The 22,156-nt window shown below is 36.2% G+C and overlaps 1 protein-coding gene across 2 annotated transcripts in view; it reads right to left on the bottom strand.

Moving 5' to 3' along the window:
* Positions 1–876: 876 nt before the first annotated feature.
* WDR35 (WD repeat domain 35) overlaps positions 877–22,156 on the bottom strand; it is a 46,422-nt gene continuing 25,142 nt past the window's right edge. For both annotated transcript variants that reach the window (XM_026845194.1, XM_026845195.1), the window contains 16 exons: positions 19,965–20,109; positions 18,649–18,718; positions 17,287–17,340; positions 16,669–16,778; positions 14,906–15,116; positions 14,245–14,325; positions 13,981–14,117; positions 11,258–11,461; positions 9,224–9,370; positions 7,892–8,024; positions 6,845–6,955; positions 5,584–5,748; positions 4,429–4,569; positions 3,490–3,646; positions 2,592–2,832; positions 877–1,173 (listed from right to left, as the gene is read on the bottom strand). In XM_026845194.1, the coding sequence (XP_026700995.1) occupies positions 1,026–1,173; positions 2,592–2,832; positions 3,490–3,646; positions 4,429–4,569; positions 5,584–5,748; positions 6,845–6,955; positions 7,892–8,024; positions 9,224–9,370; positions 11,258–11,461; positions 13,981–14,117; positions 14,245–14,325; positions 14,906–15,116; positions 16,669–16,778; positions 17,287–17,340; positions 18,649–18,718; positions 19,965–20,109 (2,255 nt within the window). In that variant the 3' untranslated portion in view covers positions 877–1,025. The remainder of the gene's footprint in view (positions 1,174–2,591; positions 2,833–3,489; positions 3,647–4,428; positions 4,570–5,583; positions 5,749–6,844; positions 6,956–7,891; positions 8,025–9,223; positions 9,371–11,257; positions 11,462–13,980; positions 14,118–14,244; positions 14,326–14,905; positions 15,117–16,668; positions 16,779–17,286; positions 17,341–18,648; positions 18,719–19,964; positions 20,110–22,156) is intronic.

The raw sequence follows: 22,156 nt of genomic DNA, 5'->3' as shown, positions 1-22,156 counted from the left end.
CTGAGCTTGACCGAGGGCTTTACTTGCCGTGAGGGATGACGGCGCAGAAGAGGCCTCCTGCTCTCCGCCCCGTCGAGCGGCTGCTGCCGGGCTGCCAAGCGCCGGCTGGTCCCGGGGCAGAGCTCAGTGTGGGCGCGGGTCTGCGGCGCTTCCAGAGCAGAGGCTCCAACCCAGCAATAACATAGAACAGCGCAGCTCTAAGTAAAACAGCGTTCCTTAAACCTTCGTGTATAACAAGGATGACAGTTCGACTCTTGAAATCTGTTCAACAGATGTCAGCTGCTCTCTTCAAGCTACTTAAAATAGCATCTCATTTCCAGATTCCAATCTTAAAAGTTCACAGAGGTTTCCTTAAGTGGTTGAAGACATCACCAAAGCTCAAGAACACAGATGCAGACTAGTGGCACTGATTGCTGTTTGTAAGCCCTTTATTGCTATAGTGGGTTTAAATACACTTGGCAAAAGGAAACAGCACAAATGTATGCCTAAAGTGGTACCATTACTAATAAAACAGTAGTAGAGAAAATTATTTCCTGATAATATAAAAATATTATCAGAACTACTATTGCATTATTTAAACTCGGGAATTACTTCCTTCAAAAACTTGCAAATTTTGAGAAAACCCAATAATTTCCTTTGGAGTTACAACAAAACCCACCAAACCTAGAGCTTGCTCAGAGTAAAATGTATTAGCATGAACCTACATTCAATTCACATAGTTTTGAAATGAGGATCAATTTGCAATTGGAAAAGAATGCTTTTACTTTACACCTTTGTAAAAAAATGTAACCAAAAAAATGGAGTAAACAGTTATTTCTTCACATAAATGGAACTAATAAACTCTTGTAGGTTCTGGTTGGTTGTTTTGGGGTTTGGGTTTGTTTTTTTTAAATGCTTCTCTAATAGTGGCACTATCTGTTCCAATACAGTACCTGAGTTGTATTTTAAAATATAGTACATTGGAAGCATTTTGGAGAGTATTTTTAGGAGACAAGATATGAGGATGAAGAGTCCTTTATCCTCTGCTATGCTCTACTGTGACACAGAGGACAGAAGTTATAATTGCTTGCTTCTTTGGCTTTCATAGAATGCTTACACACACTGCACATCCAGAATCGATACTCCAGGATAGGTTCACCTGTTGCAACACATACAGGCAGTTTCTCATCTCCACTGTTTAAAAAAAAAAAAAAAAGTAAATAAGCTGAAAGAATAAAAACATGGTTTTAAAATAGCAACAAATACTTGTTTTCTAGAAATTTGCAAACCAGCATAAATACCCAATTGTTTACCTACAGCTAAATACAAAACTTGTGATGCTGATCTGTAAGATGCTGCTTCTCTTTTCAGATGTGAGCCATTTTTTGATTATAAGTTATTAAATCACATAACCCTTCACTGTTAACATAGTTAACGTAGATCTTCACACACAGAATGCACAGCCCCAGAACCATACAGTCAACAGATCTGGGCCAGCAGATCTAAAAACTTAAGTGAAAAGAAGCAGTAAAGGTCATATAAAGGTAAGGTCCAATTAGACACCTGCACTACTATTACATTTATTCCTCCAAAGAGTCAACATAAAAGCCACTAGAGAGATTCTGTACATCTGCACAGTAAAATCAAACAAGACAGGTTAAATTCCTATTCATTAAAACTGACTCACAGTTTCCATACTCAACAAATCCCAAGCTGTTCACCGGAAACATGTCAAAGGCACCATTGTGTGTACAGCTACTGCAAGGACTTGCCCCTTAAGCATCCCTCCATATTCTAATTTTTTCATTTAACACATTCATCTTTTCACATCATTTAGATTTAGGTAATCTCAAAACACTGGGGACTCACCGGTTAATAATGGTTTAATATTCACTTGTTGACATTTCATAGAATCACAGAATCATTCAGGTTGGAAAAGACTCATGGAATCATCGAGTCCAACCATCAGCCCTGCTCTACAAAGTTCTGCCCTACACCATATCCCCCAACATCTCATCTAAACGACCCTTAAACACATCCAGGGATGGTGACTCCACCACCTCCCTGGGCAGCCTATTCCACTGTCTGACCACTCGTTCTGAGAAATTTTTTTTTCCTAATGTCCAGTCTGAACATCCCCTGTTGGCGTTTAAAGCCATTCCCTGGTGTTCTGTGACTAATCCCCTGTGAGCGTGAGAAGAGACCAGCACCAACCTCTCTACAATGTCCTTTCAGGTAGCTGTAGAGAGTGATGAGCCTCAGCCTTCTACCACAATGGTGATGCAAACAGGTGTACCATTAGTGGCATGTCACACCTTATCAAAGTGCCTATAACACCCGTGCTCTGTCCATATGCATTTCAAATTAAGATGAAGTTATATCTTTATGTTCAGTTCCTCAAATACATTCAGTGTCTATTCTCCCAAATAAAATAGTGTTACATTACCCTTTCTGCAAACTGGCTAATGCTGGCATTGTTTTTGCCCAATATCTGATTTAAATAGCAAAGCAACTATTACCTTGGTCACACAAAACCTGCTAAAACGCAAAATACAGACAATAGCAGAAAAAAGTGCTAGCATTGTTATAATATCATATAAACATAAACCCACCTCTCAAGAACGTCATCCAGATCAGATTTTTTGTTATACTTCGGACAATGTCTTGTGAATATCTCTAGAGCAAGGTATTCATACTGTTGCCTCTGCTCTGGCCTAAGAGTTTCCAAAGATTCCAGCTTAACAAAGGCTTTTGAACAAATATCAAATGCTCTATTTGCACATGCACAGAGTGCCAAAAGGGAATAGATTTCAACTGCAGGGATAATGTCTTCATAATCTCGCAAATGAAGAGCTAAGAAATGAAAAAAAAAAAAAAAAATCCATGGAAATTTTTACATGTCTTCTGTAAAGTGCAAGCGTCTGTATGAAATATTTGCTACTAGTAGACAGTATTAATCTCACAAATTGGACACAATGAACTGAAGTCTTTTAATTGACATGACTGTGAAGCATGCGTGATTTAACGCTTCTTAAAAAATAAATAAAAGGCTATTTGACTGGGAAATTAAAGTGTCTTTTGGAGACACTTTTTTAAAAAATGTGTTGGAAGTATTTGAAATGGACCTTCATTACTTGGACAGAGTATAGGGCACTATTTGCTTGGGTTTTTTAACTCCCACAAGTTTTTTTTATGAAGCTCTACAGGGAGATCTGATGTGAATTCAAGCATGCCTTATAATTTAAAGAAAGAAACAAAACAGTCAACAGAACATCTGCAGAGATTGTGCAAATTAACCAGGTAATATTTGGTAAGTCAGATTTGCATCATCTCCAAGAAAACACTTTTCAGGTATCTTGACTGCAGCCATATTCAATTCATTACATGGTTTTGTTTTTTAAATTCCATGCATCTAGCAAGAATAATGTGCCAGCTATAAATGAAATTATGTGCTGTGCAGATCTGTAAAATTAGAACAGTTTCTTTACATGGTTAAAAATGAAATCCTACCTGTTTTAAGTGCTGCATCTACAGAACCTTTATAGAGCTGTCTTTGTGCAAGTATGAAAAAATGGTAAGCCTCAGCTCCTCGCCAAGCATTGTCTGCAAAGCGGTTTGTTGAAGAAAGAACATCTTCTTCTAGAAAACCAGCCAAAGCTGAAGCAGTCTGAAAACAAAACAGTATCACAAGTAATTTTTATATGGAACAGATATAGCAGGAAATGGGGATATATCAAAAGAACTTTTCTGTACTTGGTGATTACACCACACTCTGTGTTAACTAGGGAAAATACAAATACATGGACCTAAGTGAACATTGTTAGGCATTTTATACAGTGCATAGGCAGAACATATGGTGCAGATTTTCAAAGATAAATATCATATACATGTGTACAAATATATTCTGTGCACATCTGCAGACTGGTTCATAGTTTGGATTAATACTGCATTTCAACACCAGATCTCTCAAAACTTTGTTTAAACTATTTCATTTGTGCATATGAGGATGAAAGTGTGAGCATAAAAAAAAATTTTCTTCCATTTGCTTCCCCCATATCTGGAGCCATCTCCCTACTAAATTATAGCCAACATAGCTTAACCTAATCACAGATCTCTCCTCAGGATTGATACTTACTCGAAAGGAAAGTGAGAGTCTCATAGGAAAAAAAAAATAATTCTGGAGTTTCTTAGTATGATTTTCATTGATATAGTGAAAACATTAAGAAAAAAAGACATTAAACTTAGGAAGAAAAGTATCTATTAATACATATGATTTAAATATTTTAAAATAATAAACAATACATTTAAAGAACTTGCTTTAAGGAAAGCTTTGTTCTTATCAGGAAAAAGGATTATTAAAAATAACAGCCTCACATGAAGATAGCTTTATTTGTTCTGACTAGGTAGCACATACCAGAACTCAGAAAGAAAAAAAAAAAGACACTCTACCTCTGAACTTCTTCCTTTAATTTTTCCTCTTTGTGCATTCTGCATTTGTTCATGGCACTGTTCTATAAGTAAGGCTGATAATACATAAAGCTTTTTAACTCGCAGAGGCTTTGTCCTTTTCTTTGACTCCTCATCTGCAATCTTAAAAACAAACCCAAGGAATTTAATGTAGATTTTAAAAAAAAACAAAACCCAAACCAATTACTAGAAGAGTCACTTCATTCTCTTGAACAATTGCATGCTTGTACAAGCCCAGGAAGTCATGCCAAAAAACGATTCTGCATTTGAATGTAATAATTTAGACTGCAAACAAAACTATACATGAAAATGTCAAAGTGAAGAATGCACATTATTCTATATTTATTTAGCTAACAAGTATATAAAGCCAGATTCTCAGGAAGAATAAATCAGTGTAAACATGTATAAGTCTATTGACTTAATATAAACTAAAAAAGTGATGTTTAAACACTGTAGTTTAAGAAATACATAGCTTTCAGTAAGGTCTGATGGTTTTCCCAGAAAAGAAGATTGGCTTTTGAAAGTAACTTTTATTTCTTTTTTTCACTATATTTGCTGTAAAAATTACATATCACTCTTACAGACATTATAAGCTATGTACAGAAATCTCTGCAGCCAAACCACATCTAAGCAACATCTTTATCATAAAAGCATACCCCAGCAGTTTCTAATTGAAGGTACCAATTAAAGCAATACCAAAATTTAACTTCTAGTTAATGACATTGCTATTTTTAAAAATGAATGAGTTAAAACCAATCCACACAACATATAAAATAATGTAGACATTGCACCCAGGCCAGTCTATTATGCTCCTTTACTAGGCAATGCAGTGCAGCAGGACCTTTTCTGAGGTGCAGTTCATATCATTCTGAAGTGAAAGTCTCAAAATAAATCAGATGACTTGTGTCCTGCAAGTGTCCTCTCCACTGGCTACAGAAGACATCCAGGGTAACTATTTCAGATATACCTGAACTTAGGAGTTGGACTCATACTTGCAGTATCCTGTATAATAACAATTTGCTTACTGCGTGGACATTGTTAACACTAAAATAACATCAAGAAACTAAAAATAGCATAGAAACAGCAAGAGCTAGTTCAAAACTTAGTTATTTGACCTAAAAACACAACCTGCAGTACCTTGAACATGAGTTTAGCAGCTTCAAAGAAATAATTTGCTTTACGATAAAGGTCTATCGCATCAAGGATTTTATTCTTTTCCAGTAAGTGACTTGCATATCGGGCTAACAAGGATCCAATCTCTTTCATATTGTGATTTTTAGCCAGCTCCACAGCTTTATTCCACTAGAAATGAAAGCAGACAATTATTAACCTCATTTTTTCAAATACATTCTCAGAACAAGCCGGTTATCCATGAATAGTGTGCAACTTCATCACCATTAGAACCAGGCTACTATAAAATTGAAGTAAAGAGCAGGAGAATGCAAATGCTATCATCATTGCAAATCATGTGATACAGAAGGCCTGTGAAACAAATGGCTGGACCTCTGTCCAAAACCACATACAAAGCAGTTGCTTCTGCTTTGGTAAAAGCTTTGCGAAATCACTTCATTGCTGCTCATAGCTGGACACATGGGTTTCAACACATCTGGTATTACGAAAACCCAGACTCTTAAAAGCATGTCTAAAAGAGGACTTCAGCCCATAAGCTTAAGGCTTAAACAATAACACTTTACTTATCCTTCTATACACCTAATTTTGTCTGTGAAGTTTCCTGATCTTCAACAGTTTGGCTGTTGTGTTTGCCCCAGGTCATAAGTTTGACAGGACTGAGAAACAGCTGAATGTCATACTTAATAGCCCTTCAGATCCATAAACTAGGAAACTGTTCACGTAAGACCAGCACTAGCCAGTCCTGCCATTCACATACATCAAGTTGCTCATAACCATCCTCAGTTTCTCTCTTACTTGTGTTGACACAGACATTTGTACAGGTAAGTCATACTGGAGAACAGCCCTAGCTGTAAACATACAGATCAATTTTTCAGATCAGTTCTTTTCTAGCTACATCCTAACGCAGCCACAAATATATTTGCATCTGTACAAGGAGAGGAACGTGGAAAATGAGCAGCCAGAAGCTCTCTGGTCTTCCTCCCATCCCATCAGGAGGAAGCATAGCCTAGCTCTACAAAGGCCAGGAATGTCTGTGTGCTGAGCATGCTAACCACACAGCTGCAGAAGTAGCACTGTTGCACATACCTTTATCCCTCCAATGGTCTCATCCTAATTTCAGATAACTGGCTGAAGCCCTGAAATATTTTCCAGGAATCATGACAAATCATCAGACACTTAGCAAGGACTTCTATTTAACTGGGCATTAGGACAGAAATCTCACTGTTAAATTGGTATTGGTAAAGCAGATTATCTACTGCTGTTTTACCTGGTTGAGATGTACACAGGTATCTACCGCATCCTTTGGTCGATTACATTTCAGAAAGGCTGACACAGCTTGTTCACACATCCCCACTCTTACAAACATATAAGCTATATCCTGCAAAAAGCATCAGCACCATGTTAAATTCACTTCAGATTTTTAGTACGTTGCATAGCAACTGCCATACTATTATGTCATTGTTTAATTCAATTCCAAGAAGTTGGGGGAAAGGGGTTGTTTGCTTCATGGATTCTGTGAAGACAACACGCACTGTTGTAAAACTGCAGAACAGTGTTGCTACGTTTGCACACTGCTTCTAAATTAAAAAAAGCTATTTAAAAATTTTTCTTTCAAATCAAATCATAGCAGAAAGACTGTGTTCTTACTAGAGTATCACAAAACTTTGATATCGAAAAGAGATTATAAATAAAGTGCTGTCTTGCTTTGTTCAAACAACTGAAAATCGCATTCAATGAGTGTGGCATTTTTGCATTTTTTAAAGCATTTTGGATTAACCAAACATACCATAGTTTTAAATTACCTATTACTTAGTAGGTCATTTCAGGCTATACCACCTACTTCCCCTCCTTTCAGCAGAGCATCTTCAGTGTTCATTGTACATTAGCATTCCCACAAAGCCACCACGCAAGAAGTTAAACCAGGGATGGCAATCAGGAAGACTTTGAGGAACATGAAAAAATAAAGCTAAAGTTTCCAGCCATGAGGAGTGACTTCTTAGTGAAGCACAGCTATTTTAGAAAGAAATGCCAGAATTTGTGGAGGGTAACAGTAAGTTATGACTTAGCCATGTAGCCATAAGTTACGATAAATAATCAGATCTTTCTGGGGAAACTGGACAATAAGGGAAAGGAAGAATGGGAGTATGAAAACAACAGTAATATTAGAGATCAGTATCAAAGTAACACCATTATGCTTAAGTGAATAGGTCATATACTGCATTTTTTCCTTTCTTTCTTAACCCTCCCAAGATGGGAAATTTTAAATAAATAGCTGAGCATAAGACAACAAAAAATAAAGGTGCCTTTTGCTTACAGGGAGCAATTTATTATTCTCTGGAAGTGAGTTAGCTAGATTCTCCAGTCCTTGGTAGTCTTCTAGCATGTAGTAACATTCGGCTAAACGTTCCTGGTTTCGTCCTTGTACATAATACTGTACAGCATTTAACCTAATAAGAGAAAAAAAAAAAAAGTGGTGGCTTCTGATACATAAGCAGAAGTGAAGCTTCTCATTGTGTAAGCTTTTTGCATTTGTAAATTTAAAATTGCATTATTTTAAATAGGTAACTTCACTTGAGATAACCTTTGTAGCTAGAATTTCACTTTTTTTTCTAAAATGCACTAAAAGTTGTCATTTTCAGCAATCATTATATTGAAGTAGTAGCAAGACTGATTCTCTGACTAGCATAAAGTTAGGAAGTCAAGGAATCTTAAAAATGTATTTCCACATCTGCACAGATCATGGGTGATAAATGGACAACAACTTACAATTAAACTTTCAGAAAAAGGCTTTACTATTGTGCCTCCATATTTTAAAACACAAGCACTAAGATCTCCAACACCATTCTTCAAAGTTACGGAAAACATCTAAAAAATCAGCTTTCAAAATCTAAGCACAAGTTTTCGACTGCTTTGAGACCCAAGTTCTTGGTGATAATATAGTCTGAGTAATTCCAATACATAGTGGAGCTGAGGAACTCTATGAGATAGCATGCTCTGGATGCTAAAAGTTTACATGGGCTTAGAAGGCAACAAGAAAAAGTTAATGAAAGAAAATTTCTCTACAAGTTATTAACTACGAAGATGTCACTTCTGGTTCAGTAAGTACCTGACTTCAAAATGTGTTCTGGAGAAATACCATTACATGCATACATTTTTCTTAAAAATCTTCCTTGGGTGGCCAGTTTGGACAATAGCTGGAGACAGATCCAGGTCAGAGAGAACTCTGGATGTTTCAAATATTTGTGGGTTTAAGCATTCTAGAAAGCTTGTGGTTACTTTTGAAATTCACCGATGTTTAATAATTCTCCCCTACTTTTAACTGTTTTGGTTTTTTTTCTTTAGTACTTTCTATATCCAGCCTACTAGAACTGCATAGGTATTTCTCTTCTCCTGCCCTCCTTTGAAGCACAAACTTCTGGCAAAACTGAGATTTTTATCACCTTTATTCTTTAGATAGCTGATTGACAGCTCTCTGTTTAAAGGTACATACAGCAATGGAACCATAAAGGTCCGAGCTGAATTTCACTATTCCAGAATTATCCCATGTACTGCATCCTGACTTTCCTGATGCCTGTCCCTCCTCATAAATTAAGTCTTGTTATCAGTTTTATAATTTCCTTCTTAATAGTTCCTCTATAGAACATACCATTTCTGACGGTCTGCAAAATAATCTCCAATAGCATTGTATGCTTGTTCAAGAAGGGCATCATCTGAACCACCTGAGCCAGTTTTCAATAGCTGCAATACTCGAAACCAATCTCCCAGTTTTATCCGTAGTCCAATGGCAAGATCTCTAGTATAAACAGAAAATAGCAGGAAAAACTCAAAGACAATCAAATAACTAACAAAAGTCTTGAGAAAAGCATCCAAAAGTATTTTCTTGCTCATAACCTACAACACAGGTTTCACAGTGATCCCAGATACCTTGTTTGCAATTTAAACAGTATTCCATAAAAGCAAATACGCTGAGAGCTCACGTTATATCATACATACACACTTCCCTATTAACCATTCCCCTGTATGAGGAGTTAAATGAGCAGCTGGTGAAACAGTTGGGCTGACGTTACTTCAGGTTTCCTTATTCTGTATGCCATTCTTTACCTTTCACTGCTGCTACAATGGATGGCAGCAGCTAGAAAAGGCTAAAAGCAGAAGAGAGGGGAGGAGAAAGGCCAAGGAGCAAGGAGTAATGGAGGCAAAAGCTGAGATGTAAAAAAATGGATCTCAGAGAGTTCTCTTTCAGGTTCAAGATGACTTTAGATGAAGGAGAAAGGACTCGAAAATAGTCTTTCCTTATTCATGCATACATATGACCCACCATGTGTCCATCTGGCACATTTTTTCCACCATGTAGAATAATTCTATATTACTTCATATAGAAGTAATTCTGCAGGTGCATAGAAAGTAAATGAGAGAGATCTACACACTTCTTTTAATAATGTCCTAAACTTAGAAGTGAATTAAGGAAGGCAAAAGCAAGTCAGTGCAGTTAGCTAAATAAGAGCATCTTTAAAAAAAAAAAAAGAAATTAAAGTGGAAAAATAGACTTATTTCAGCCTGATTTATGGTAGGTCCTTATCAAGATTTTTATAGTGGTAATGAGACACATATGGGAATTCTGTATTGACCTTATTCTTGTAGCTGGTGAATAAGATGCTCTACTGTTGAAACCAGTTTAAAAATTAAAAAAAAAAAAAAGTCTTTGATTTCTGGAATCCTATAAGGGCCAAATTTCTGTTCAGCCATGTGGAAGGGAACACGTCGTATCTGAAAATGGATGTTGTACTGTGACTGAAGTGCTTATGAGGCAGTTCACCACTCCAAACCAGCATACTTCCATCAGCTAATTAATTATGTGCAAGAAAATTTTCCGTTACCAGGCTCTAATGTGCATCTTTCCCCAGCTCCTGCCTTCTCCCCCACCCTTACTGGGGAAGAGGAAGGTTTCTCATTACAGTATGAAAGAAGAAATATTTTTCTTCTCCATCATTCCCTACTTTTTTTATGGCTCTGTTAATCAAAGCTTAAAAATTTCACATGTGCATTTGTGATTCGTGCTTATTCATGTTTGACCACCACCTACAGGCCACATCATACAAATGCTGCTTATTATTTCTCATTACCCTTTTTCAGTAAAGACAATGCTCTAGCTAATTACTTAGCATTAATTTACATTTCCCCATAATATTGTAATTTTGCTTTATTTATTTTCATTCCTGAGAAAAAATTCCATTGATTGGTCCACAATTTCATCCAAAGTCCTTTCTGTCTATCCAGACATTACAGTTCATTAAAAACTCCGTTGTTTGTACATGTAATTGGAAAGAATGCATACTTGGCTACTAGCTAAGAGCAACAGTACATAAATTAAACATTAGTTAAGATTATTTGTATTTTTGGAATCCCAGTTGAAATACCAACAAAATACTTGTGAAAAAACTTCTATGAAACGCAGCACTACCTAAAGCAGCAGAGGTTTTGCAAAGTTTGGAATATGCTGATTTACATACAGAATTGGTTATCTATGGATACAACAAAATTATCTCCATCTGATCCTTTTTGTCTTTCCAGAAACTGGTAGAGTCTTCAGTGCTAGAACAGCCATTCCTTATTAAGGCAAGCCTTTTTCCCAGACTTTTTTTTTCTTTTATTTGCTGCTGAAATGACTACATTCAATTACCTTCTGTCCATATCCAGATACATTCTTTCAGCCTCTTCAAATCTGCTAAAATAGGCTGCCACTTCTGCTTGCTTCATTGACTCACTCTGCAGGTTGCCTAGACGCTTCACAAATTTAATACCTTGATAATCTTTGCAACGTACAAAAGCTTGTTCAGCAGTCTGCAGATCCAGCTTCTGAAGAGCAGCTTCAGCCAGGAGACGCCTGTGTGGAAAAAAACCCAACAACATAACATGGAAAAGCAGCTATAAAGTAAATTAAATGAGCATCCATTTAACTAGTCATTATTTAAAGAAGATATTCAAGTTACTGCAACTGTATTATTTACTAACTAATCTTATTTCAGTTGTATTTTTGTCCCCAGTAGGTTCTGTGATCTATGCAGTACTTTCTTAGAGAAAGTTGTTCAAATAATTGCTAATATTCTTTTGTTCAGCTGTTCAAACAGACATTGGCTTGGGAGGACTGCGCAGGGTTTGAGTATTACAGTTGTCCTATGTGAAATGCGTTGTTGGTCTCAATGCAGTTCCATTTAGATATTTCTACCTATGCATATATCACAACTTTAAGCCTCGAGGGCAGCCTCAGTCAGAAGGCCTCCAACTAAATTGGCCACAAAGCCTAAATTATCCTTCTAATCCACCTGGATGTTCCTCGTCTGGGAGAGCAGAGCAGACTGAGAAACCTTGTTCTGGTACTGCTCCATTGGTTAGTTCTGCAAACAGATAATTTCTACCTTCAGGCCAGCCTACATCCATCAACAGGTTGAATGAGCTCTTGAATTTTACTGGCTGATTGGCATTGTGAAACAAAGTCAGTGCAGTAGGGCACTGACAAAAACAATATGACTGCTGTAGTCAGTGACCTAAACCATGCATAGGCAGTATTTTTTTATCAATTTGAGAAGGTTAGTAACACTTCAACTCAAGTGCTCATCAGTGACATCAATGAAACCAAGAAAAAAAAAAAAGTATGGCAAGTTTAATCAATCTGCAACACAGATCATCCTGTTTGTTGCATTCTAGCAGTAATGGCACTGTCCTATTCTGATCTATAGGATATTTGCTTTATCCAGCACTTCTAATCCATCTCTTCTGTATAAATGTGACATACCATACGTTTCCTTACATAATGCAAATGAAGATCATGGCAAATTTGGAGCAAGATGAACAGCATTTGACCTATATTTTGTAATTTTATGACACAAAACTTTTACTGAGACAGACTTTCAAAACTAATACTCATTTTATATTCAATAAATAGATGCGACTAGCAAAATGCATGACTGTCTTCAAAATTCAAAAAAATCTTCAGCTAGTTCAAGATATTGGTAAAAACTCACAAAACAAACATTTTACTCTACATACTCAAACTAATAAAGTTAGACATAACCTATGGAGATGAAAGCACAACTGGATAGGAAGGAATGCTTTTTGGGACAAACTTTTAAAACAAGTTATCTTGGCCAGTCTTTCAGCAATTCACCTCTTAGCTGTCAGAATTAACAGAGAACTCTCACACACCCCCCCTTGAATCAAGCCAAATATCCAATACTGCAAGAAATCAGTTAGCTTCAAAAGAGAGCCAAAAGTACTTAAGAAAGGTAAATCTCCAGAGAGTTAAAGAGAACTGGCATCATTCAACACGTAACGTCAATGAAGTTTTAGTTTCTGTTACTGACTTTTCATTAAATCATCTACCAAGACACTAACTCTCCCAGCCCATAATGACACAGGATATTTAATACATTTCCAGGGTTCCTGCTTTCACAGGTTGACTCTTACATGTTTGCTGTACAGGCTTTTCAAGTTCAGTTTAATAGCAGAGTCCATGCTTAGTTTAAACATGCCACCATCTCCTTTTCTCAGATTACTTCTGAGATGCTGCAACATGATTAACATACCCAGCCTTTGTCATTTCTGTCCTTTATGGCCTGTCCAAATAGTTCTTATCTTGTTATAGTTCTAATGTGTTCCCTTTACTGGGTTTTAAGGTCTTTGTCATCAAGGTTCATTATTAAATAAATAAATACCCTCTCAACTTATGAGCAATTTGAATTTTAGTTTAACCAACTTAAAATTAGCTTTCTGACAGTTTTTTCATTTCCTTTAGATTTGCCCATTAAAGCAGGGAGCGCTGCATTTTAGGACTCGTACAGCATAGAACAAAAAGGTGTCCTAAGGATGTGCCCTGTACCCACTGCTGTGACACACACAGCATGCCTTCCATTTTAGGTACAAGAGCCCACTTTTTTGCATTCAAGAACTAGGAGCCTGGGAAAGCACTGGCCCCAAGTTCTTTAAGATGGCTGCTGATGAGTCTTGAACACTTGCTCAGCATCTCTTGAAACACAAATTCTCAAATACTCAGTAACAGAAATGTCACTTTCTTCCATACTGTGAAATGCCACACAGCTTGAAACTGCCCAAACACACCAATTGCAAGGCTCCCTTTAGCCCACCCTCAACGCTGTAAAACTCCTCTAGAGGTGATTCAGCCCAATGAAGAGACAGTCTCAGTTAGAATAGCAGCCCTTAAGATTACAACTGAGCACTGGGCCTTTTTTTTTTTTTCCTTTTTCTTAAATGATTCTGTTGAAAGTGTATACTGCTTTGGCTGGTTTAGATTTGAGGTTTTGTACTTTAATACCAGATCTGTCTGAACAGGAAAAGAATACAAAAGAACACAAATTTAAACAAAGTTGTTTTATAAAGAGATTTTACCAAAGTCTGGGATGTGGATTGTCTTCTATGAATTGAGAAGATTCCTCAATACCAACTTTTTCAATCAATGCTCGACTGTCTCGTAATGACCGAATCTCAAAATTGACGATGTAATCTTTGTTAGGATGCTCAGGATTCTAACATAATGGATAAAGAAACATAATTTTATTCCATGTCACCTCTATTTTGATACAACATAGATATCTATTGTTTAAATCATTACAACAGACACCAACTTTTCCTACAAAATTAAATTATACTTACCTTTAATACTTCATCCAGAAGAACAGATTTGATTTCTAAATCTTCAAAGTTGCAAATATATCCAGAAGTTTGTATAGGTTCCTTAAAGTTAAATAAATTAAAAAGGAATGAACTTATATTCTGTCTGATTAAATCCTAACCAAATCTGTTAGATATAAAGATACTTTCTTCTACAACCTAGGATTTAATTGCATTTTCAACAGGAAATAAATACTAAAATCATTAACATTACTGACAATTCCATATACGCAAACATAATTAAAAATCCTCATGTTTTCTGTAACTAAATTACAAGAAATAAAGGAACACCTGCCAAATTTTAGATTCAGCTGAACTGTGTTCTACAAATATCTTTACTAAAATTGTGTTGTATTTTCCAAAGCATACAAGAAATATGCTCCTGAAAATATCTCCTACATTTGAGAAAAATATGACAGCATATTTATCTTTCTAGGACTGATAGTTCATTTTACTTACTTGTTTCTAAACAACACTCCCACATTAGAGTTGACAAGATTTTGAGATTTTTCAGAAGCAAGTTTATTTATATAAACACTTGCCTAATTGAACAGTAAAGCCCCAAAATAATACTATTCAACACAGAGTCATTAACTTACGAGCAAATTTGTAAAATGAGTAGTTTGCATAAATTAATATTTACCTCTGGATCCAAGTTTCTGAAAACATACATTCTTGTTTTCTCCATCATTGCAAACAAATCTGGGTTATCTTTGGCCCATTTCATATCCCAGACATCTTTGCGTTCCAGTTTCAGCTGCTCACCTATCACTTGCTGTCCTGTACTGTCTACTACCCGTGTATCCAAGTCAAAGAAAGTCAAAACACCTGAAAGGTCTATGATAGCAACACGACTACAGAAAAACAAAGGAAGAAAAAAATAAGACAGCTAAATAATACTATTCAAGGTTGTAAATCTGAAATAGTTCCCTAAACTGGCACACTCATGCCAAATTTCCCCTTTAATCTAATATTAGTATAATTCCATAGATTCAGTGAGATGCATGTGGTTTTCATTTCTCTGAATAGCAGAGAGAGACCAGAGATATGGAAAGAAGTTTTTCATCTGTTCATACAGGATCTGTCCCTGTAAAGGTTCTGGAATATGTCCATTTTTCATCCAACATTTTAAAGATCCTTACTACTTCAGATATCAAGTTGAATAAATTGCAGGTACTGCCCCTTGCCAAAGCCTAAAATTAACAAACAAAATTGTTTTCATTATTTAGGGGGCAATAAAGCAGATTCTTAAATTAAAAAGACAGCACAGTGATGCAGACCGCTAGTCTCTAAAACAGGACTTCTTACATTTCTACAAAGGTTATTCTTCAGGTTTTTTCCAGACAATATGAAGTATAATCCAATTAATCTTTGAAGTTTTTTAAAATATAGGAAAAAATAAAATTTCTGAAGGGTTACACTGGAAAATTTCCAGTTACATAAGGTCTTCAGTGAATTACAGTAGCCTGTATTTACTACAAAGCCATTTTAAAAGCATTGTTAAATACTGAAAGGTATTTAGACACCCTTAATCCCTATTAAATTTTCAAAAGCAATTTAGAAAGTTAACTTCAAAACACTTATGGATCTGGAGACTTTTTCACTAGCACAAAGTCATTTAGGAAGCAGACAGCTTGGTTTCAAAACAAAATTACTGCAACTCCGACTAGATCTTTTGCCTTTTAAGTGAAGCAATCCATTTTTGGTCTATACCTAAGAAGGTCAGCAATCTACATATGCATTATTAATTTTATTTGAAATTATAAAGTTACTTTGAAGTGATTAAAACTGTCTTACAAGTCCTCTTTAGTCAATATATTTTTGCCTTTTCTGCCAAGACTCTCATGCACTCTCTTGTAAAAAAAATAGCTGTGAAGTAGAAAGCAACTTCAGTATTAGCACAGCTGAAGCACAGAAAAACCAGTCTTGCTAGAAGCATTGCCACCAGCTACAGCTTATAAACAACAAAAAATAAACATGAGATGAACAAAGCACATTAGAAGCACATGGAAATAGAAGGAAGCCTTAGAGATATAAAATTTCAGGTTATGACATAATTTTGTCAATTCATTTCATGATCACAGAAAGCTTATGTTTGGTTCATCTAATAAAAAAAAGATATTTTTGTGTGTGTTTCCTTAATCTTCACACACACCCTAAAGAGTTTAAAACACAAGAGAGCTTTACTAACACAGTCTCTCAGAGCAATCTGATGACTGGTCAGATGTAATTATTTAGTAATAAATGGCTAAGCAAACATTAATAAAACCAAAAATCAATCAATAGTTTATATTAAAGTAAAATTAGTACATAATTATTATACATTCATAGAATTAGTATTTTCACAAATTGTAGTGGTTTATTTTAAAATCAGATAAATGTGTTAGAAGCAAATCCCTAACTTACCTGGAGTTGCAGTTTAAAGACAGCTGATGTGCACGACAGTTCAGGGTATACTTCTGTACTATACCAACACTAGGAAGACTGTATCTCTGAATAGTGCCAGATTCTCTTCCCTAAAAAAAACAATGCTTGTTTATTGAGAGAATTTTTCCATCAATAAACTCTTTAAGATTTTTTATTTATATGCTGTCCTAGACAAAGGTGGATTTGGATAAGTGACAGAGCAGAAGTGGGAAGAGGGAATGTCATCACCTTAAAATTTCTTTGTAACTGTTCATGCATTTACATACAGCCTAGAAGAGACTTCCCAGAACTCAGATTACAGAATTAAGTGCTGACATGGACTTTATCAAACCCTACATATAAGTACTAACTCAGACTACTCATCTGTATTTAAGATTGTAAGCACTTAATGAATTATCCCTCCTAAAGGAAGAGTCCAGGTTAATAGAAGAACCCATTAAAGTTACCTTTGAAGACGTCTGGAAAGAGATTTCATCTGTGTAAATTCTAAATTCAGAAATGCTTTGAAATTATGACTGCTTATGAACACACTGCAGAAGAATTCCCTGCCTACAAGTACAAGAAGCAATTAGGAGTTATTTTAATCATGTAACTTACCACAAGTAGTATTTTATCAGATGCTGTTATTGCACAAATTGGATCTCTTGTTCCCTAGAAGTATACAAGTATAAAATGGATATTGATATGGCTTTTATTGCAACAGTAAGAATGCACTGCTAAAGAAAAGTTTTATTTAAATGTTGCTAAGTATCCACATGAAAAGGAGCTATCAAACCTTGCCAGTATACAGTATATGGATGGTTTATGATATTAGTAGCCTTTGTTATGGGAATCATAACAATAATATTAACAGCTTCCCTTCTTCTCCTGCCCCTCCTCCAGAAAACTAAGAAACCCACAACGTAACAGGTGTTTAATAGTAAACACAAGAAGGCAACTATCCCTGACTTGAGGCCTGTAATTAATTTTAGGTATACTGGTAAGTACAAAAGCAGGTGGGTGCACACACATACATAAAGTGAAAAAGGCTGAAAATACTAGAAAATATTACAAGGGCTATTGAGTTTCAACAAGCTTATACTTTGTTTAATTAAGGGAAGCTGCTTCTCAACAAGACAACAGGTGTCTACATACTGTGCCCCAAAATATACTACTTTTATGCTCCCTACTGTGCTGGTTTCAGCTGGGACAGAGTTTATTATTCTTAGTAGCTAGAACAGTGCTGTGTTTTGGATTCAGTAAGGGATTTGGTGTGAGAAGAATGCTGATAATACACTGAAGTTTGCAGTTGTTGCTAAGAGATCAAGGAGTCTCCAACTCTCCATGTCCTGCCTGTGCAGAGGTGTACAAGAAGATGGGAGGGAGTACAGCCAGAGGACCGGACTGGCCAGTGAAATATTCCCTATCATGTAACGTCATGCTCAGTATATAAGGGAGGGGCAGCCAGGAAGAAGGAGGTTCTCTCTCGCTTCTGGGATTGTGATTGCAGGATTTTGGTATTTCAGGATCACCAGCCAGGAACAGGCCGGGTATCAGTCAGTGGGTGGTGACCAATCGCATTGTGCACCACCCGTTTCTACTTCCTATTATTGTTACTGTTTTATTTTATTACAACTATTAAACTGTTTTTATCTTAACCTATGAGTCTCCCTTTACCCTCCTAGCTCACTGCCCCATCCCCTGGGCAGGGGGAGGGTGAGTGGCTGTGTGGTGTTTGGCTGCCAGCTGAATTCAAACAACACCACCTACAGTTTAGTGTATATATAGCTTCCAGCAACACATAATGACACAGTAACAATGCACTAACCAGAGGGGAGAAAAATAATACTTATGTACAAAAGATAGAAGTAAAAGAAAGTTTAAATATGACCACTTCTACTAATAAATAGAACAATGGTAACTACTTCTCTTTCAAGCTACCAGTGACACCACAATAAACTAGTTAAAAACATCACTCACTTCAATAGCTCTGCTGTAATCAAGGTGTCCATCTGCAGATCCTGAAGGAGTGTCATCAATATGGTAAATCCTGTAGAAAAGGGAAGTTAGAACAAAAAGACAGTCCAAAGAAAGGATAATTTTTGATAGCATACAAGTTTGGAGAAGAAACCATTACAATTCGAAAAGAGAATAACATGCCTGTTCTTATGTTCCAGTAGTATCCCCTTTGATAACCCCAATTTGTATTGATATAAAGATATAATACTTGCTTTCACTTCCACAGCCCCTGATGGTCTATATTCCTATATGATCTATAAACTTTAATTCTGCAACAAGAAGTTCCTGCAAACCATCAACCACTCCAACTGTCTCTTTGCAAATGTGCATTTCTGTATTTCCTCCGGCTCTTCTCCATACTTATGAAGAGCTTCACCTTCATATCCATAAAACTTACGCATTATTGTATTCAATCCTTCATCATAACTTCTCTTTTGCCTTAAAAGGTAGCATTAGGAAAGGTTTTAGAATGCTAAAATCATAGTTTATACTGAATTACAACTACTTGCTTTTTCAGTATTTCTGTCGAATTACAATCTTGTCCAAGGCTAGGACATTCAGGTACTAGAACAATGAAAGTTATTACACCACGTACAAATAATTACTAATTTTTATGGCTATATGGTGAAAGGAGATGGTAGTTTTACAGAAAGATGCTATAGCATCTCTATGGAAAAAAACATTAAAAACCACAAAATAAAAGAAACCTGTAACGAAGTTGCAAGCTTGTGGAGGTGACAGATTAAAGCCACTCATGAGTGCCTGAGGAGGAGATATTTTGGAAACAGATGTTGACAACTTTGGCTTGTTTAGTTCGAGAGGATAAAGGTCCATATGGGATTAGACATCAATGATACAGACACAAGTGTATTTAAAGAACTAGCTGGACAGACTATGTCCTTACAGCCATTGACACGCAAGCAGCAGTTAAAGTTATCAGAGGGAATATAGCTGCCTAGAAACTAAGAGTATTGAGGAGAAAAAGGGGAGCAGGAAAAAAAAGCATCAAGACACGTAGCTCTGTAAGGGAAGCACGCAGTGAGCAAATGGAGACACTGAACAGGAACTAATCCAGAAAGTCTAAGAGATCTGGGTAACAAACATACATTTGTTATGAAAAATTGTTCTTTAGTATTTAATCTTACAAGCCTGCAAGTCAACACAGCTGAGTAGAAAAATGAGAAAACAAAAGAGTTCACATTTTAGGTATGGGAGAATCCACCTGTATCAATGATACCAATGCAAAGGAAGAAAAATGACAAAGCCTGAAGACAAACCTTTCCCTGCCTTCTTTTCTGGTCCGTGCTACCTGATTAATTTCCATTGCTGTGAGCTTCTTGGCCACACGATACTGCCAGATGTAAAATGCTTCTTTTGAAGCTGCTATCACATGCGTTTTGGTCATTGTGACAAACAACGGCCCTGTCACGAAACCCAAAAGGTTGTAAAATTAGAGCAGCAAGTACTGGACTGGATGCTAATTTGTAAACTTTCTCCTAGATGGATGAAGCCATATCTCCATAGGTTAAAAGAAAAAAAGCAAACAAACCCAAAACAAAATCCACACCACATACAACAAAGAACCAGTTTTCATTAATTGCTAAGAAATTTCACTGAGGCCTTGTTCATAAGAACAAAGAAATTCTTTACAAGTTCTGATTTTCAAATTAACACTTTTCTCCCTATCATTTCAGCAAATTTCCATGCGCTAATGCAGAAGACATCAAAAGTGCAAAGACAAATTTTCAGGTTAATGACCAGTTCAGGAATATCTCAAAACTCTAAGATGATCTATAACAATACCTCCATATTTGACATATTTGTAATAATTCAAATACAAATAAATACTCAGAAGTTGACAATCTAGAAGAGATTCCTTGATTGGAACCACATTAAAAATGTCAACAAAATTTTGAGTTAGACAAGACCTAGAAATGCTGTTTGTATCTTAGTTAACAGCTGGGACAAATAACAATTCTTTATCTGCATGGCAGCAAGGTAAATATTTATCAGAGCGTGCACTTAGTGTTACTTTATTGCATCCAAAGATCACAGTGTAGGAAGGCAGGGCATTTTCTTTCCTTTAGCCCTAAGCCCATTTAGAACACATGGATAAATTGAGTATCTCATTCCTGCTGTTAATGTTAGGTGAACAAAGAAAAAAAAAAATCTATGCACCCAAACCATTACATTATTCTTCATAATACGCTATTTTGACTGTATTGTGGCTTTTTTTTTTTCCTCTTTTACAAGTCTTTATTCCATCTTTCTGAAAACCAGTTAATGCACATGAAAAGGCACAGAAAAACGTAGCAACCTATTCAGCAAATCCCCTAATGTCTTCAAATTCTACAAGTAAATCAGTATGCTATCAGACAAAACAGAAAATTCAAAAGAATTGTGCAGCCCAGCATATTAGTGAAACACCGAGTCGTACAGATAACAGGCTGCGAGCACAAATTCTGATTCTTTTACAGTGAATCTCATTTCTTTCCTGTATTTTAGCACAGAACAGAACTCTGGAGGGAGCTATAAGCCTGCCATAAAGAAGAGCAGTGCTATGAGACACAGATGGGGGAAGATTGGTTGAACAGATTTTATTTCTTTGAAACCAAGAGGATTATGTAAGCTACCCAGTGTCTGCAGAATACTTTTTAGTATAAATGTAAATACTGGATAAGAAGGCTTACTGATGATGCTTAACATGTGAGCAGTACAGTTGTTTACATTATACGCAACTCAGTGTATTTCATATACTTATAACACATTCATTTCAATAGTCACATACAACTGAAGGATACAGTCTCCTCTGTTTCATTAACAGCATTAATAAATTGTATGTCTTTTCTCTGTTTTTTTATTACCTTGCAGCTATACATGCCATAAGAATCAATTATTTTATCCTTTAAAAATGAAACATGACAATCTCCTGACCTGTGAGGGAAGAAGGTTTCCTCTTGCTCAAATCATATTAAGCCTCATATTTGGACACAGCTTAGTCAACGTTTAAACACTTAACTCCAAGACAATGCTAAATCAAGCCCACATCTGAAAGCCATGGGCATTCTTCACACTCACCAGGTGACTCCCTCTCTGACCTACAGCTTCCATGGAACCTAAACTTACTCATTTGTGCATACTTCAAAGTACCCCTATCTGGGAAAAAAGGTTGTTCACATAAGCTCTGTTGTGATCCAGACACAAGATGGCAACACATCTATGCTTTATCCAGAGAAATGCAATCAATTAGGCATTTTCTGAACATGCCTAAGACTTAAACTGATAGTTACTGTCAAAAAAAACCCAAACAACTCCACACACCAACCCGATACATTTCCCTGCCACTTCTTTTATATCAGCTCTAGCAGTAGCTTGACCACAGCGTAAGTTGGATCAGTTCATTTATCTAACTGACCCCAAAAAGAAATAAAAGCTTAGTTTAAGTTGGATTAAAGAGAAAATCACAAAT

The sequence above is a fragment of the Athene cunicularia genome, assembly GCF_003259725.1.
Source record: "Athene cunicularia isolate RWA chromosome 3 unlocalized genomic scaffold, athCun1 chr3_part1, whole genome shotgun sequence".
Taxonomy (NCBI): Eukaryota; Metazoa; Chordata; class Aves; order Strigiformes; family Strigidae; genus Athene; species Athene cunicularia.
Note: the sequence above shows the minus strand (reverse complement) of the source record. Positions and strands in the feature narration are given on the sequence as shown.